At 39.2% G+C, this 17175-nt stretch overlaps 1 protein-coding gene and 1 pseudogene across 3 annotated transcripts in view; both read right to left on the bottom strand.

Moving 5' to 3' along the window:
* The window catches only part of BRCA2 (BRCA2 DNA repair associated), a 95220-nt gene that overhangs the window by 4168 nt on the left and 73877 nt on the right, over nt 1-17175 (bottom strand). For all 3 annotated transcript variants that reach the window (XM_024231067.3, XM_054528886.2, XM_054528885.2), the window contains 4 exons: nt 15651-15849; nt 15253-15416; nt 15021-15159; nt 72-316 (listed from right to left, as the gene is read on the bottom strand). In XM_024231067.3, the coding sequence (XP_024086835.3) occupies nt 72-316; nt 15021-15159; nt 15253-15416; nt 15651-15849 (747 nt within the window). The remainder of the gene's footprint in view (nt 1-71; nt 317-15020; nt 15160-15252; nt 15417-15650; nt 15850-17175) is intronic.
* Nucleotides 366-14994, bottom strand: LOC129047183 (interferon-induced protein with tetratricopeptide repeats 1-like; annotated as a pseudogene).

The raw sequence follows: 17175 nt of genomic DNA, 5'->3' as shown, positions 1-17175 counted from the left end.
ATTTCCTTGATACTGGACTGTAAAAATAGAAAAATACCAAAATGTGTGGTGATGCTGAAAAGTAACCTTACCTCAACAGTATTTTTCATTTTGTTGAATGTCTCTTGAAAGTGGCCCTCTTTTGGACTAGCAGAAAACACAGAAAAATCTCCAGCAAATAAAGTAGGAAGGCCTGATTTGGATTCTGGTCGCCACTGAAGGTTGCTTGCAGCAATTAACATATGAGGCTTAATAATGTCTTCATTAAGGTCTATCCAAAACTTTATTGCCAGTAAATTGTAACATTCGTCTGACAGATAGACGAAAGGAGCAAGTCCTAGAATGAAAAAAAAAAAAAGAATGTTATTATAGGTGTGTTAGATGAATTTTAAGATGCAAGAAAGGAAACTCTAATATGCCTATTTATTTTGGTATATGCTAATAGTAAAAGCAAATCAAAATAGCTGAATTTGGTGAAAGCTCAGGTTTTCCAAAATGACCTGTTGCTTACAGTGCTAAAATTTCAATACCAATATGACAACACATTCTTTTACTGAGGTCATGTAGAAGTAGGTATACGCATACATTGCTAACAGGAGCACAGATTTGTGCAAGCTTTCTGGAGATAAATTTGGCAATACCTAGCAAAGCCACCTATGCATTTACCCTTGCACCCAGTAATCACATTTCTTGTACTCCACTCTGAAGACAGACCTCTAATAATAGTAAAATACACATGACATAAAGTTCATGAAAACACCTGTGAACAAGGTTACTCACTGAAACATTATAATTATAAAATACTGGAAGCAGTTTTTATTAGCTCATATACAGGACAGAGTTGGATAAACTATGGTACATCCAAACAATGGTGTACCACGTAGCTGTAAAAAAGAGTGAGGACGATTTCTATGAACTGATTTCCAGGACACAGTGTTGAGTTAAAAAAGAAAAGCATAAAAGAAAGGCTAGAGTATGTTCCCCTTCTTATAAGGAAGAAGGGGATATAAGAAAATATACATGTATCTGTTCATTTGAGCAAAAGAAATCAGGAAGGATAAACCAGAAACTACAGGAACAGGGTGTGAGTGGGGGAAAAAGGAGGATTAGGATTGGGACTGCAAGGATAAGGAGGAAGTGACATTAAGTATATCTTTTTGTACAGGTCTGACTCCCTAGAACCACAGTGATATTTCACATACCCAACAAACCAACCAACAAACAAATCCAACTAGATATGAGGGAATCCAAAATGGAAGATGAACATTTCCCACCTCTGTCTGCTGAGAGGGCCTGGCAGTACTGATGCCTCCACAGTAAAGTAATGAGCCTATCTAGCAACCAGATCTTGGATCTAAACACCATTTTCTACTAAAAAAAGGAGCCAAGAGAAATGGCTGATTCCAAGACTACGGCAGGGAACATACAAGATGAACTTGGAACACCTTGTGATGTCAAAAAATAAGGAAGTGTTCAAAAAGTGAAGAAAGCTTGTTGAAAGAACACAGGAGTCCATATGAAAAAGCTCCTAATGGTCAAAGCTAAAAAAAAAAGTTAAACAATAAAATAATGAAGGTACCAAATTTTAACCTGCAGAATAAAATAAATGTTCTTGAGTCCACACTGATATAAATAACCAAATAAATACACTGGTGGAAAGGGCACAGCTTTTCCTTATAGAATTCCAATTAATGTAGAAGGAAAGAAAGGGGGAAAATCATAATTAGGCAAATACCACAGTAATCATTGTTGCAAACAAAATCAACTGATGAATGCTACAGTTTGATGTGAAATAGGATTCAGTCTCAAAGAATCTACCCCAAGATATTTATTAACTACAAAGAAAAAGGAAGTTATCGTACAGAGGAGAAACCCAGCAGATATCACCTTAATCAAGTGATTAAGATCAGTATCATTAACCCCTTGATATGATGTACTGAGAAAGACACATCATCACTTCAGTGGTAGTCTTGCCAGAAATGCATAACTTCATCCTAGTCATGAGAAAACATCAGACGAACTCAAATTGAGGGGAATGCTACAAAATAATTGATCAGTCTATTCAAAAACATAATCATCATGATCAGTCTATTCAAAAGCATAATGATCATGAAAAAGAAGACAGGAAGTGTTAAAGATTGGTAGAAAATACAGGGGAAAAAATGACTAAATGCAATTTGGGATCCCAGAACAAAAAAGGGGAAACAGGGTAAAATACCTTAAACTCAAACAATTTTTCAAATACATCTACAGTATGGGTAGTAATTTACCACTATTAACTTTCTGATTCTAATTGTACTATGGTTATGCAAGATGTTAACATTAGGGGAAGCTAGGTGAGGAATATTTGGAAATTCCATGATTTTTGCAACTTGTTTAAAGGTCTGAAATTAGTTCAAAATAAAGAATTATAATTTTTTTTTTTTTTTTTTTTTTTTTTTTTTTGAGACGCAGTCTCGCTCTGTGGCTTAGGCTAGGGTGCAGTGGTGCAATCTTGAGTCACCGCAGCCTCCACCTCCCGGGTTCAAGCCATGTTGGCCAGGCTGGTCTTGAACTCCTGGCCTCAAGTGATCTGCCTGCCTTGGCCTCCCAAAGTGCTGGGATTACAGGCATAAGCCACTGTGCCTGGCCAAGAGTTATAAAATTCTAAAGTGAAAGATGGGTAGGTGCTATCCATTCTATCCTGGGATAAACCAGGATAGAACTGAGGCTAGGAAAGCTGGAGTTGGAAGAGGCACTAAGCATTTAATTCTACTCTTTATACTTTCTTGTTTTTGTTACTCTGAGAATTATGTATCCGTTGTAAATAACAGGGAATGGAAATGTCATTCTCAGATAAGGATTTGTTTATCCTATTGCAAATGATGGTTCATCTTTTCTTTCTTTTCATTTCAAATTTATTTAATGGATCTTAATTTTAAACACTGTTTTTAAAGAAATTATAAGTTTCTTAAACATGTTTCATTTTCTAATTTGGGAATTTGCCTCTAATTATATTCAAAACTTGATGATAGTACTGTCCTTCTCCCAAATGCCCTTTTAAAATATATCTTGTTTTCCCCAATTATAAAATACATGTTTATTGAAAAACATTTAGAATACAGAAAAATAAAAAGTAAACAGTGTAGTTTCCTCATTTCACTTTTACGTAAGTGGAGGTTTCCATGTCTGGATCAAATTCCATCAAAAGAAATGGAAGCCTTATTTATTTATTTAATTATCATACATCTTGTACAACTGATAACAACTGGAAGAATTTTTAGTGTAACACTTTTAGAATCTTACACTAGATAAATCTTCACAAGACAAAAGGAAAAGAAGAAACTTATTTTGCAGCTTTGTGGTCTGGCCTACTGTGAACTTGCATAGAATTCTTCAAACCTTTTAATTCCTTTTAGAAAATGTCATTGAAACAATAAAGGACTTAGCAATTTATAAAACCATTGTCACCGATTCCACCTGGAGTGGATGCCATGGTGTGGGTGCAGATCCCCTTCAGGACCAAGGCACGTGATCCTCCAGCTTCTGGGGAGGGCTAGCTATTGACAACTCACCTCTGAGTTCCCTCCTGGACTTGCCCTCTGTCGAAAGGCATTGTCTTGCTTAAGGCTATGCGCCTCCCTGGAGGAGCCAGTATGCAATGACTGGCTCCTGCCTCAGGCTAGCAAGACTCTGAAGGGCCACCCAGATCCAGAAGTCCCTGTGGGACTAACTGAACCTTTCTTCTCCTTCTGCCCAATCCTGCTGCATTTGCTTCCTCACAAGTGCTGTTCCTAAGGGCATTTTCTAATCTCCTACATGAAATCTGTAAGTCTGTTTCCCAGGGAAACAGGCTTTCCCCAAAACAAATCTTTCCCAACCTAAGAAAGGTTCTCATTTAATTAACTCATTATATATCACAGTGTTTCTGTAATACAGTAACAAAGCATTAGATTAAAAATACAGATGTCCCTGTTTTAAGCCCAACTCTCAAATGTTGAGTTTGCTTTTGTTTTGTCAGCATGAAGTATAAGAAAGAACGTAAGAGCTTTAGGGCCTGAAAGTATGAGTTCAAATCAATTTATAGCATTGTGACCCTGAGCAGGCTACTTAACCTCTCTGAGCTCCAGTTTCCCCATCTGTAAAATGGGATGATAACAGCAAATGAACAGTGTGACTATGAGGACTGTATGAGATGCTGTATACCTGGAGTTTTCAACAACTGACCCCTGCTTCAACCCATTATGTCAGAAGTGGAAGTAGAAATCCAAACAGAGTCCCTGTCCTTGAAGAGATCATTGTATTACTGGGGCTAGTAGGTGACTTATTCAGAAATGTACAGGTAGGATCATGGACCATGTGACAAGTGCTGAAACAGCCAAGCAAACAAAATGCTTCAAAAGCTGGAGGAAGGAGGATCTAACCCAGACTATAAGCATCTGACTAGGGAAGTAATATTTGAGCTGAATAATGAATAGGACAAATTCATCCAGAGGGGGAGAACAAAAGAGCATCTAAGCAAAACAAAGAACATTTTTAAAGGTAGGAAGCATTAAATGTTATCATGCATCAGGAATATGAACTTGTACAGATTGTTTTATTATTATGTTTTAAAGCAGTTTTTTTTTTATTTAGTTTTTATGTTTATAGAGACAGAATCTCACTGTTGCCCAGACTTGTCTCAAACACCTAGCCTTGTGAGCCTCCCGCCTCAGCCTCCCAAAGTCCTGGGATTACAAGCATTAGCTACTGCGCCCAGCCTAAAATTAGAGTTTAGCTGACGTGCGTATGGTGGTGGTTTAAGGCAGGAAGTTGAATGGTTTTGGGGGTATACGAAAGAGTCTGGGTTTCATTTTCTAAGGGACAGGGGACCACTGAAGATTTTAAGCTGGGAGGCATCATGACTAGATCTGGGTGTTAGATAAAGACTTCTGGTTTAAGGTGGCTCCCTGAAACTTTCTAATAGAACTTTAACACTTAAAAACAAATTAAATTTTAAAAAGGAAACATTCACCCAAAATCTACAAACATGGAATATCATGATATAAAATTTAAAATGTGGTGATTAAGAAAGAGAAGATTATGGATAGAACTAAGCACAGGAAGGCTCAGAGTCTAATCTCCTTCCCCAACTAAACTGGTAAAATGACATTTTTGAGAATTCTATTATTCCTAAATCTGAAGAAAACAACAGAAGAGGTATCTTTACCTTTTTCTTCTTCTGAACAGAAATGAGAAAAAACTGCCGGGGTCCAAACAGGTGACCAGGACTGACTGACATAAGGAAAGGTTCCAGGATGTTACAGGATGCATTGTGACTAATTCCCAGTACCTGTGAATGTAGCCTTATCTGGAAACACAGTCGAGGACAACTTATGATGGGGTTATGTCACAGTAAACCCGTTGTTAGTTGAAAATGCATTTAAATAGGGACACACCAATTGGAATGATGATGGATTTCTCATCTAAAACCAGAGGCCAGAAGGAAGTGGCACAATATTTTTCAAGTACTGAAAGAAAAAATTATCAACTACAAATTCTATATCCTGAAACAATTCTCAAGGAATAAAGGAGAAATAAAATATTCTGAGATGAGAGAAAACCAAAAGAATTTTCTCTAACTCAAAGATGGCCTAAAAGAAATTGTTTAAACAGAAAAGAGAAGATTAAAGGAGGACTCTCAGAGCATCAGGACTGAGGACAATAGGATGGAGGAAGAAACAACGGAAAGAGTTTGAGAAATGGACATATACGATAAGCTATCATTTCCTCATGCAGTTTATAAATTATGTTTGATGATTAAAACAAAAATACTACTACTATGATATCCAAGAAAATAGTATTTAAAAGTAGGGAAGATAAAGGTCTGTATACGGTCACTATCCAATCCCTTTCCCTCCAAAATCAAAATGAAAGCAAAATTCTCACACTTCACTTAGAGTGGTAGAATACTGACACAACAGTCTACAGTAGTAGACTGTTGTAAGTCATACATGTACGTTGTAACACCTAGAGAAACAACTACAAAAATAATACAAAAATGCCCGAAAACACTAAAAATAAATCAAGATGGAATCCTAAAATATATTTAAGTAACCTTCAGGAAGGCAAGAAAAGAGAAATGGAGGAATGAAAAGCAGGAGAAACAAATAGAAAACAAATAATAAAATGACAGAGTTGAATGCTGGCATATCAACAATTACCTTCATTGTAAATGATGTGAATATCCAATCAATGGACAGACATTGAAAGAGTGGATAAAAAATTATAACCCGACTATTTGTTCCTTATAGGAAACTCACTTTAAATTCGACAAAAGTAGATTAAAAACAAAAGGATCAAAACAGATATACTCTGCAACATTAATCAATGTGACTTAATTGGCTTTCCTTCATGTGGCAATAAATGTGACTTTCAATCTCAAAAAAAGAAAATGCATTAATACATTTAACCTACTGAGCATAGAGGTTAGCCTAGCCTATCTTAAATGTGTTAAGAACACTTATATTACCCTACAGTTGAGCAAAATCATCTAACACAAGGCCCTTTTTTTTTTTAAAAGAAGTGTTGAATATCTCATGTAATTTACTGCATACTGTACTGGAAGTGAAAAAGAATAGTTGTAAGGTACTCATGTTTTGTTTTCAGACCATTATAAAGTTGAAAAATCCTAAGACACGCTGGGCACAGTGGCTCAAGCCTATAATCCCAGCACTCTGTGATGCTGAGCCAAGTGGATTCCCTGAGCTCAGAAGTTCAAGACCACCCTGGGCAACATGGTGAAACCCCATTTCTACTAAAATACAAAAAATTAGCCGTGTGTGGTGGCACGTGCCTGTCGTCCCAGCTACTCGGGAGGCTAAGGCACAAGAATTGCTTGAGCTGGGGAAGCGGAGGTTGCAGTGGGCTGAGATCGCACCACTGCACTCCAGCCTGGGCAACAGAGTGAGACCCTACCTCAAAAAAGATGAGGTCATATGTGTAGGGTCCAGCCCTATGGGGCTTAGGGGGTGTTCTCCCCGTGTGAGGAGACAAGAGATTGTAAGAAATAAAGACACAAGACAAAGAGATAAAGAGAAAACAGCTGGGCCCAGGGGACCACCACCATCAAGACGCGGGAGACCGGTAGCGGCCCCGAACAGCTGGGCTCGCTGATATTTATTGCATACAAGACAAGGGGGCAGGGTAAGGAGGGTGAATCTTCTAAGTGATTGAAAAGGTGAAGCAATTCACGTGATTATAGGCTAGGGGACCCTTCCCTTTTAGGTAGGCGAAACAGAGAGGGAAGGCAGCATACGTCAGCGTTTTCTTCTCTGCACTTATAAGAAAGATCAAAGACTTCAAGACTTTCACTATTCCTTCTACCGCTATCTACTACGAACTTCAAAGAGGAACCAGGAGTACGGGAGAAGCATAAAAGTGGACAAGGAGCGTCGTGACCACTGAAGCACAGCACCACAGGGAGGGGTTTAGGCCTCCGGATGACTGCGGGCAGGCCTGGATAATATCCAGGCTTCCACAAGAATCTGGTGGAGCAGAGTGTTCCCTGACTCCTCCAAGGAAAGGAGACTCCCTTTGGCGGTCTGCTAAGTAACGGGTGGCTTCCCAGACACTGCTGTTACCGTTTCACCAAGGAGCCCTCAAGTGGCCCTTATGTGGGCGTGACAGAGGGCTCACCTCTTGCCTTCTAGGTCACTTCTCACAATGTCCCTTCAGCACCTCACCCTATACCCGCCAGTTATTCCTAGGTTATATTAGTAATGCAGCAAAGAATAATACTAAAAGCTAATGATTAAGGTTCATAATGATTGCTAATTGTCCATGATCATCTCTATATCTAATTTGTATTATGACTATCCTTAATCTAACTATTTTCTTTATTATACTGAAACAGTTTGTGCCTTCAGTCTCTTGCCTCGGCACCTGGGTAATCCTCCACCCACACATATGGGTAGGCTCTAATATAATGAGTGGTGTCCTAATATATGGGGAAATTTAGACAGAGACATGTACATTGGGAGACCACCACCTTACAATGAAGGCAAAGGTGGAGGTGAGACATCTACAAGCCAAAGAATGCCAAAAAATGCCAGCAAATCACCAGAAGCAAAGAGAGAGGCAATGAACAGATTCTCACAGCCTCAGAAGGAATTAACCCTGCCAACACTTTGATCTTGGATTTCCAGCCTCCAGAACTGTGAGAAAACAAATTTCTGTTGTTTAAGCCCCCAGTCTATGGTTCTTTGTTACAGCAAATAAATACACAGCGTTACTCACTGAACTGGGAAAAATGATCTAGAACCAGAGACATCTTCCAGGGATATATACTGTATCATGAATAGAAACTCAAATATCCAGCCCTCACACTATAACTAAGAGGGGGGGGAAAATTAATCTTGGATAAGTAGAGAGTCAAGAATTACACTGGGTCATGGCACCAACCTTCTCACTTTATTTTAGTGTAAGTCCAGTGTTTTGTTTCCTACAAATCTACCTAACATTTTTTTTCTGCTTCATATAAATGGTTTCTCTTACATGCACACACACATTGATTCACTAATTGCTGAATGCAACTAATATTTTATCAGATTTGAGTAACTGTTCAATAATTACATCATTACAGTGAACTACATAATATGTTTCTGAAAACAGCAAGCAGAAAAGATGATTATCACTTTTTCTATATTTTGAGATGCAGTCTCGTTCTGTGGCCCAGGCTGGAGTGCAGTGGTGTGATCTCAGTTCACTGCAACCTCCGCTTCCCAGCTTCAAGCAATTCTCCTGCCTCAGCCTCCTGAGTAGCTGGGATTACAGGTGTGTGCCACCACACCTAGCTAATTTTTGTATTTTTAGTAGAGAAGGGGTTTCGCCACGTTGGCCAAGCTGGTTTTGAACTCCTGATCTCAGGTGATCCACTCACCTCAGCCTTGATTAGTACATGTTAACAAAAAATCAAATGAAATATGAAAGTGGTCAATATTTGAGTGCCTAAGGACCCTGTCCCACAGAGTTCTAAAACTCAGCAGCCAGTCTCAGGGCCCACTCACAGTACTCTAGAGCTTCATTCATGTTTCCTTTCAATTTGTACAGAAACCTAACGAGGCTTAAGCTTTCCAGGTCTAATGCATTTCTCTGAAGTTTCCTTAAAACCAGTTTCTCCAAAGAATTGACAATTTTATCCCTTGAAAATTACGCCTTTTCTATTTTTATTGCTTTTAAATAACGGATAATTGCACTGACATCAGATTTCTTTTGAAATTCCTGAAATCTACCATAGTGCAAATACATGTCTTGCATTATTTCTTCTACCACTGGTTTCATGCACAACACTTTTTGAAAAGTGTCTTCAGCTTTTCTGTGATTGCCTGCTTCTATATACATTCCTGCCAGGTCTATATAGGCAACCTCAAATGTGGGCTTTTGTTCCACAGCAGATTCAAGATGAAATACAGCTGATCTTATCATTTTGTCTACCTTTTCTCTGTTCTGCCCTCTAGGCTGCCTGTTGGTAGCTTCCTTCATTTGGATCTTTTGTGTCCTGTCACAAAGCCCTATATGGTGATGCAGAAAGGCAGAAGTGGGAGTTGCCTGCAAGGAGGTTTTTAAGAGCTCAAGAGCTTCATCCACAAAGCCTTCTCTTCAGTCAGAAGAGAAGACATATCCAAAGACAAAGGTCTGTGTGGACATATTGGCCAGAGCTCCTTCAAAGTACTTTTCTCCTTCAGCTTCCTGTCCTTCATCCCAAAGCTTCAGGGCAAGGAGAAGCTTACTATATCCATCATCTACATTTAGCCTGACAGCCTGCCTTAGGGTAGGCAAAGAAAATGACTTGTGATCCCCTGTTGCTAATTTAAAGCCATCCAGACGACAGGCGGTGATTGCATACCCAGTGTTGAGTTCAGGGTTTTCAGCATCCACTGCCAGATCCTTTTCAAAGCAGGCCTTGGCCCGTTCATAATTCTTTCCTCCACATTTCAGCAAGGCCCGTTCTTCCTCACAGTCCATCTCTGGACATTCCATTCTATAACAGAAAGGATTTGAAAACTTCTTGCAAATGTTCTCTACCTTGTCCAGGTAAGTCTGGGTTTCTGCCAGTCTTCCCATGTGGTAATACACCCAGGCAAAGTTGCCCCAGGTTACCAGGCTTCTCACATCTAACTGATTGGCATGTTCTTTCTGGATTAAGTTTTCAGCTTCTTTCAAGTTCTCCAGCACTTCCTCATTCTGGCCTTTCGGGTGTTTCACATAGGCTAGTAGGTTGTGTATTGTGTATTCCCACACTGTATTTAGAGTCTAGAAACCCAATCTGGTCCAAGACTCTGTTTTCCAAATCAGGCATTTCATCATCTTTAATTGATACCTCCCATGTAAAGTGACATCTTAACTGCTCCAGACTATCCTTGACCTGATGATCATCAGCATTTTTACTCATGGTTGCTGTGAATTAGGCAGCAGTTCTGCAGTGGTTTAGCCGGACTCCTCTGACATCTAGGCCTCCTCACTTTTTCTTCTCCCACACACCTTGCCTTGGGGCCAAGAGCTAATCTCGTGTCAGTCCCCATAACAAGCACAGGCTCCCCCATAAATATATACACCTTCTATATACACACAAAAATTAAACATTTAAAAAAGGCAGCTCAGGCTCTCAGTCATCCCAAATTCCCTGGATTCCATTTCCAGGCTTTGGATGTGGCCTTTCTGGGCACCATCTCCTCCTACCTCTTCATCTCCTCAAATCCTTTCAGTGGGGCCTCTGGAACTCAGTAAGATCTCCACTACCCTCACCCTTTCCTGCAGGTGCTCTCATTGCCATCTTGTTGCAACAAACCTGGTTCTTGTCTGCCTGCACAGTTGCCCCTGCAGACCTTGTGCTACTGGAGGCTGAGATGAGGCAGATGTCTTCCTCATGCTTCACTGCTGCTCCTCCCACTCTAAAAACACTCAGTTTTGAACCTCGTGTTATCAGACTCTGTCATTCATTACTGTTCCTTCCTACAGGCATCCACTGACCCCGGCTCACTCATTGCCTTTCATTGCTTGAAGATTTTAACTCATAACTCACTGTCATTCTGTCATCACGATGGTCTTGTTTCCTCGAAATTTCAGTATCCTCACAGGCAATCCTTCCAATACTCTGTTGCTCCCAAGTTCCTTGTTTTCTTCCTAAATGATCATGTCCTCTATTTTCCATTGGTAACTCACTCCAATGGACATACCCAAGACTTTTATTTCCAATAACTCCATTTCCCCCAGAATCTCAATTTAAAGTACCTCCTTTTTCAACCACCTACCTTTGATCTGCCCAGTTCACTCCCTCTCAAACCCTAACTCAAACCCACCGGGACCTACAATCAGCTTTTCTTATCTCCTGTTCATTGATCCATATTCTCCTAATATCTCTTCTTTGCTCGGCATTGTGTCCAAGGTCAATTATTTAAATCCTCCTTTTGCATACACCCCCAAATTCTTTGCCTGTCTTGCTTTGCATTACTTACCCAGCTAAACCACAGACCTGGTTAAATTCTACTTTCCAACTACTTCATGCCCACACCATCAGAGCTGAACACGGTTGAAAAAATATCACACAACAACAATATATTCATGAACATTAAACCTCCAGTGGGCCCTGGCAGTCATGATGTGTTTACTTAGTCCATTTACTCTACCACTTTCTTTGATATGATTTAATGCCTTTCCTCTTCTCTCAAACCTTCAACACCCTTTTCTTTTTCTTTTTCTTTTTTGAGACGGAGTCTCCCCGTCTGGAGTGCGGTGGCGTGATCTCGGCTCACTGCGAGCTCCACCTCCCAGGTTCACGCCATTCTCCTTCTTCTACCTCCCGAGTAGCTGAGACTACAGACGCCCGCCACCATGCCTGGCTAATTTTTTGTATTTTTAGTAGAGACGGGGTTTCACCGTGTTAGCCAGGATTGTCTCCATCTCCTGACCTCGTGATCCACCCACCTTGGCCTCCCAAAGTGCTGGGATTACAGGCGTTAGCCACCGCGCCTGGCCCTCTTTTCTTCATTCTGACTCTCAGCTGATGATTTTGTGCCCTATTTCAGCGAGGAAATAGAGCAATCAAAAGAGGTCTGCCACAAGTTTCCTCTTGTATATCAACTCTTCCACTGGTATCTATACCTACATACTTTACTTTTTTCCTGTGATTACAGATGAACAGTCTCTCCTGCTAGCTAAGGCCAATCTCAACAGAGCCTCTAGATACCATACCACACAGTATCTGAGAACAGTGCCCCACAGCTGTTCCTGTTTTGCTTCCATCTTGCATTTTACCTTCTTTATTGGATCTTTCTCATCAGCATACAGTATCTCATCAGTATGCTATTAGCACTTTCATCTGAAAAAGCAAATATTCTCTTGATCCTGATTCCTCTTCTGGCTACTGATTGATTTCTTTTCTTCTCTTAAAGCAAAAATCCTTGAAATGCCTATGTTCACTATCATTCCTCCTTTCCCTCCATTTCCTTTGCCCCACTTCAGTCCACTGAAAGTGCTCCTCCACAGTGTTAAAGCCAATGATCAATTCTTGGTCCTCACTTCATTATCAATTCTATGAAATAGCATTTGGCAACCTTAATCACTCTCACTACTCGACAATTCTTTTTTTTCTCTTGGCTTTCAGCATACCTCACTCTCTCCAGTATTCCTCCAACCTCTCTGGCCATTCCTCTGTTTCTTTTACTGATTCCTATATTTACATTTATATTTCCCTGCTTCTAAGTATAAAAGGCTTCAATAAAGAGGTCTTGGATCTCTTCCCTTCTCTATCTACTCCCATGCCCACAGTGACCTCATCCAGTCTCACGGCTTTAAATGTCCCCTGCATGACTGGCTGGGCGTAGTGGCTCATGCCTGTAATCCCGGCACTTTGGGAGGCCAAGGCGGGTGGATCACGAGGTCAAGAGATCGAGACCATTCTGGCTAACACGGTGAAACCCCGTCTCTACTAAAAATACAAAAAAATTTGTAGTAAAGACTCGCAAATTCATATCCAGCCATTCCTCTGAACAGATTCCTATGTAATCATCAAGTAGACGTTTCTACTTAGATGCCTAATAAGCATCTAAAACTTAACTGTCTGAAACTGAGCTCCTGAACTTCCCCACATACTTGCTTTTCTTGCAGTCTTCTCCTTCTAAGTGGCAATTCCATTCTTCCCAATGCTCAGACCATCCTGCACTGTCCCCCTACCTTCAGAATACAACAAGAATCTGACTGCTTCTCACCACTTCCATTGCTTTTGTTTGGTTCATCGTCATCTTTTGCCTAAGTGCTTGAAGAGCCTCCAAATGGCTTGTTTGTACTCTTGCGCCCCCTACAGCCTATTCTCAACACAGCGGCCTGAATGATCCTGTGAAAATCTGTCAGACTGCGTCCCTCTACCTGGAATTTTCCTGTGACTTCCTGTCATCACAGGAAGTTACAGTCCACACAAGGACCCCCACACGACCTGGCTCTTCACTGCCTCTGTCCCTGGCTGTTACTTCTCACTCTCTGGTCTCTGCCAATGCTTAACGGCACACTAGGCATGATCCTGCTGCACTGCGGCCTTTGTAATTGCCTGGAAAGCTCTTCCCCAGATGGCCACATGCCTCACCTCACTCCCTCAATTCCTTCAAGTTTCACTCAAATGTCAGCTTTCCAGGGAGGTCTCTCTCCTCACCTCTCAATCTAAAATTACATCCCTCTCTCTTCTCTGACATTACCCCCCTACCCACTTAATTTTTTTTCTGAGCACTAAAAAAACTATACACATGTATGTTACTTATTTGTTTGTAATCTCCCTCCCCCAACCTCATAATGTAAGCTCTATGAGGGTAGGGATTCTTATCTGTTTTGTTAATTGCTATGTACCCAGCACTTAAAACCCTGTCTAGCACATAATAGTCATTAAATAAATATTGATGAATTAAATGAACAAAAGTTATCCACCTTCTATAATAACAATAAAATGTGTGAAAAGAGTCACCCAAATATGACCAAGATGAAATAAAATGGCATGGGAACAATGTGGCTTACTAATATAATATAGTCAATTATTTTAATATAATATAGTCAATCTTTCCTTCTGTTAACAGAGAATATAAATCTGATGATGGACGCCAAATACTCAGTATAACTGTTTGGAGAAAGATGAGAAAGATGCAATGGAAGAAGTGATTATCGTATGTTTATACGAAGCACTAAAACATAACTCACCAAACACAAACACATTTAAAAAATAAAGAGAAAAGAACACAGCAAAAGAGCAAAACTCCTAAGAAAACAAAACTCAACAAATAGAAAAAAATTCTTGAATTCTTCACAACAGATTCATGCTATTGAACTTAGTAAGACCATATATTCAATAAAATAAAAGCTTGACTCTGGCCGGGCACGGTGGCTCACGCCTGTAATCCCAGCACTTTGGGAGGCTGAGGCGGGCGGATCACGAGGTCAGGAGATCGAGACCATCCTGGCTAACATGGTGAAACCCCGTCTCTACTAAAAATACAAAAAAATTGGCTGGGCTCAGTGGCAGGTATCTGTAGTCCCAGCTACTTGGGAGGCTGAGACAGGAGAATGGTGTGAACCTGGGAGGCGGAACTTGCAGTGGGCCAAGATTGTGCCACTGCACTCCAGCCTGGGCAACACAGTGAGAGTCCGTCTCAAAAAAAAAAAAGCTTGACTCTGAGATAATAAATAGCCCTGTACAATGAAAAGTAGAGTGTATGGCCAAAGAAATAAATTGAGGACACCAATATAACATCACAATGGGATAAACACATACACTAGAAATAGTAAGAAAACATAAATTGCAGAAAATAAAATTAAGGACAATTTCTATAAAATTAAGTACACAGACTAGGATGTAAATTGTTACCCCTGAAATAATATAGAATTGCTTTTCATTAAAAATCAGAGGTTCAAAGAGGCTTACTTTCAGATCACTAGCTAGCTAGCAAATTTGCCAACTGGTAGCTCCAACTATTCATAAGAGATTTTAAAAGACAATGTTTTTCAAAAGAATCAATAAAAAAATTAAATATATTGTGCATTACCTGTTTTTTTCACAACAGAAACGACAAATCCTATTAGGTCCACCTCAGAACAAGATGGCTGAAAGTCTGGATCTAAAAATTTGCTGAAGTGAAGGGGCTCCCGTGGCTGGTAAACCTGAAATAAAATTTCATCTGAAACCTACAGAAAACAAAACAAACATTCAATATATGGAGATTCCATAAACTAACAAGCACTTATCAAAACTGAAAAATTACAATGAAAGGTTTGTACCGGTAGTTGTTGATACTGAGTTTTTTTTGTCGCTGCTAACTGTATGTTAGCTCTTTCAGATTTACTTTTAGATTTTGAAGTTGCAAGATGATAAATTCTGTATCTCTTTCCTTCTGTTAACAGAGAATATAAATCTGATGATGGACGCCAAATACTCAGTATAACTGTTTGGAGAAAGATGAGAAAGATGCAATGGAAGAAGTGATTATCATTTAAATTTTTGTTTCAAAATAAATACAGATCCTCTTTTATATTATCTCTTTGTGGGCGTTAGTAGTGGCTTTTGCTTCTCTGATATAAACTAACTTTATATTTCATCTGGATTTATAATCATTTTGTTAGTAAGGTCATTTTTTAAGTTAATAAAACTGATAAAAACAAAGCATTTACATACTCACCTGAATCTTTTTCTTTTTTTGAATAGCTTACAATACGCAACTTCCACACGGTTGTGACATCCCTTGATAAACCTTGTTCCTTTTGTTCAGCAGATTCCATGGCCTTCCTGATTTCCAACTGGATCTGAGCTTGTTTCTTATCATTCAACATTTGCCTGTGATTATTCAAGGCTCTTAACTGTTCTTCACTGAAATAACCCTGTGACCATATAAGATATTGGAGTAAAAAGCAATTAAAACAAAAAAGTCTCATCTATTGTAACTGGATGGCTTTAAATGGGACAAATACAACAAAATTAGAGCTCATCTTAAGGGTATGGTTAATGTAATCAGTTTCTCACATAATATTCTCAGGTGCCTCATACTATTAATAATTCTATTTCCCTATGGCAAAAATGATCCTCCAATTATAAATGTACTTTAATAATCATAATCATCACCAACTACATTACAGATGGCTAACATTTGAATGCTCATTATTTTGAGAAATAGATCTACGTGTAGTAAATGTACTAATTCATTTAATCTTCACAACAATCCATGAGGTAGGTAATATCATTGTTTTTGTGTTGTAGGTAAAACTGAGGCACAAAGAACAACTAATTTGCACAAGCCACATAGGTAGCGGTTGGCCCTAGAACCCTCATTCTTAGCCCTGGGAGTATAATTCCATTAACTTTGAAATAGTAGATACAATTTAAAACAGATATGTACTAAACATACTTTTATGTTTGCCTCTACACTTCTGTCCTACTCACTTTAGCAAATTTCTGCTTGTACCTCTTGGGAATCTTACCCAGCGTAACAAAAATAAACAGATAAATCAATAAACAAAATAGGAAATGGAATTTAGACATGTAACATACCAGACTGCTGCTACACTTTAGGATATTATACATCTTAATATCCTAATCTATACCGGGAAGGGAGACTATCTATACTGAAAAGGGAGGCTATCCAATCTGTATCTTATAGAGGTATAGAGATTCTAAATATGCAGGCAGTGTTTAAACAATTTTGTTGTAAAACCTGATTTCAAAAGGCCAACATTCAACATTGTTACTGAAAACAAATTCTAACAGGACTGTTTTAAAAATGGATGCCTATGTTCTCCTCAAAGAATTACAAAGATAACTTTAATAAAGTCAAATCTCATAGACTCATAGGCACTTAGAACCCTAAAGATAACCTACTCTTAGGTTTTCCCTTGATAGAAGGTGGAAATGAGGTCCTAAGAAATAAATATATCACTTATCCAGTTACAGAGTGGCTGGGCAAGGCCCTACTCCAACTCTTATTCTGCCCCCTTATGTCCAGACAAAAAAATATTGTTAAATTTTGTGGATGAAATTAAAGCTATCTTCATGATGATTCATAGAATGCACAAGCTTCAACAAATAATATTATAAAACATAGAGGCAAATCATTTTTCAAGAAAGAATCATAAAGCCTTCATTTTTAGACCTGCATCAAGTATACTCCCAGGTTTTGAAACTGGACTCACTTCTCACAGGGAGAACCCAAA

This window comes from Pongo abelii, chromosome 14 (assembly GCF_028885655.2).
Source record: "Pongo abelii isolate AG06213 chromosome 14, NHGRI_mPonAbe1-v2.0_pri, whole genome shotgun sequence".
NCBI classification, from domain to species: Eukaryota; Metazoa; Chordata; class Mammalia; order Primates; family Hominidae; genus Pongo; species Pongo abelii.
This window is presented reverse-complemented; position numbering and strand designations above follow the sequence as displayed.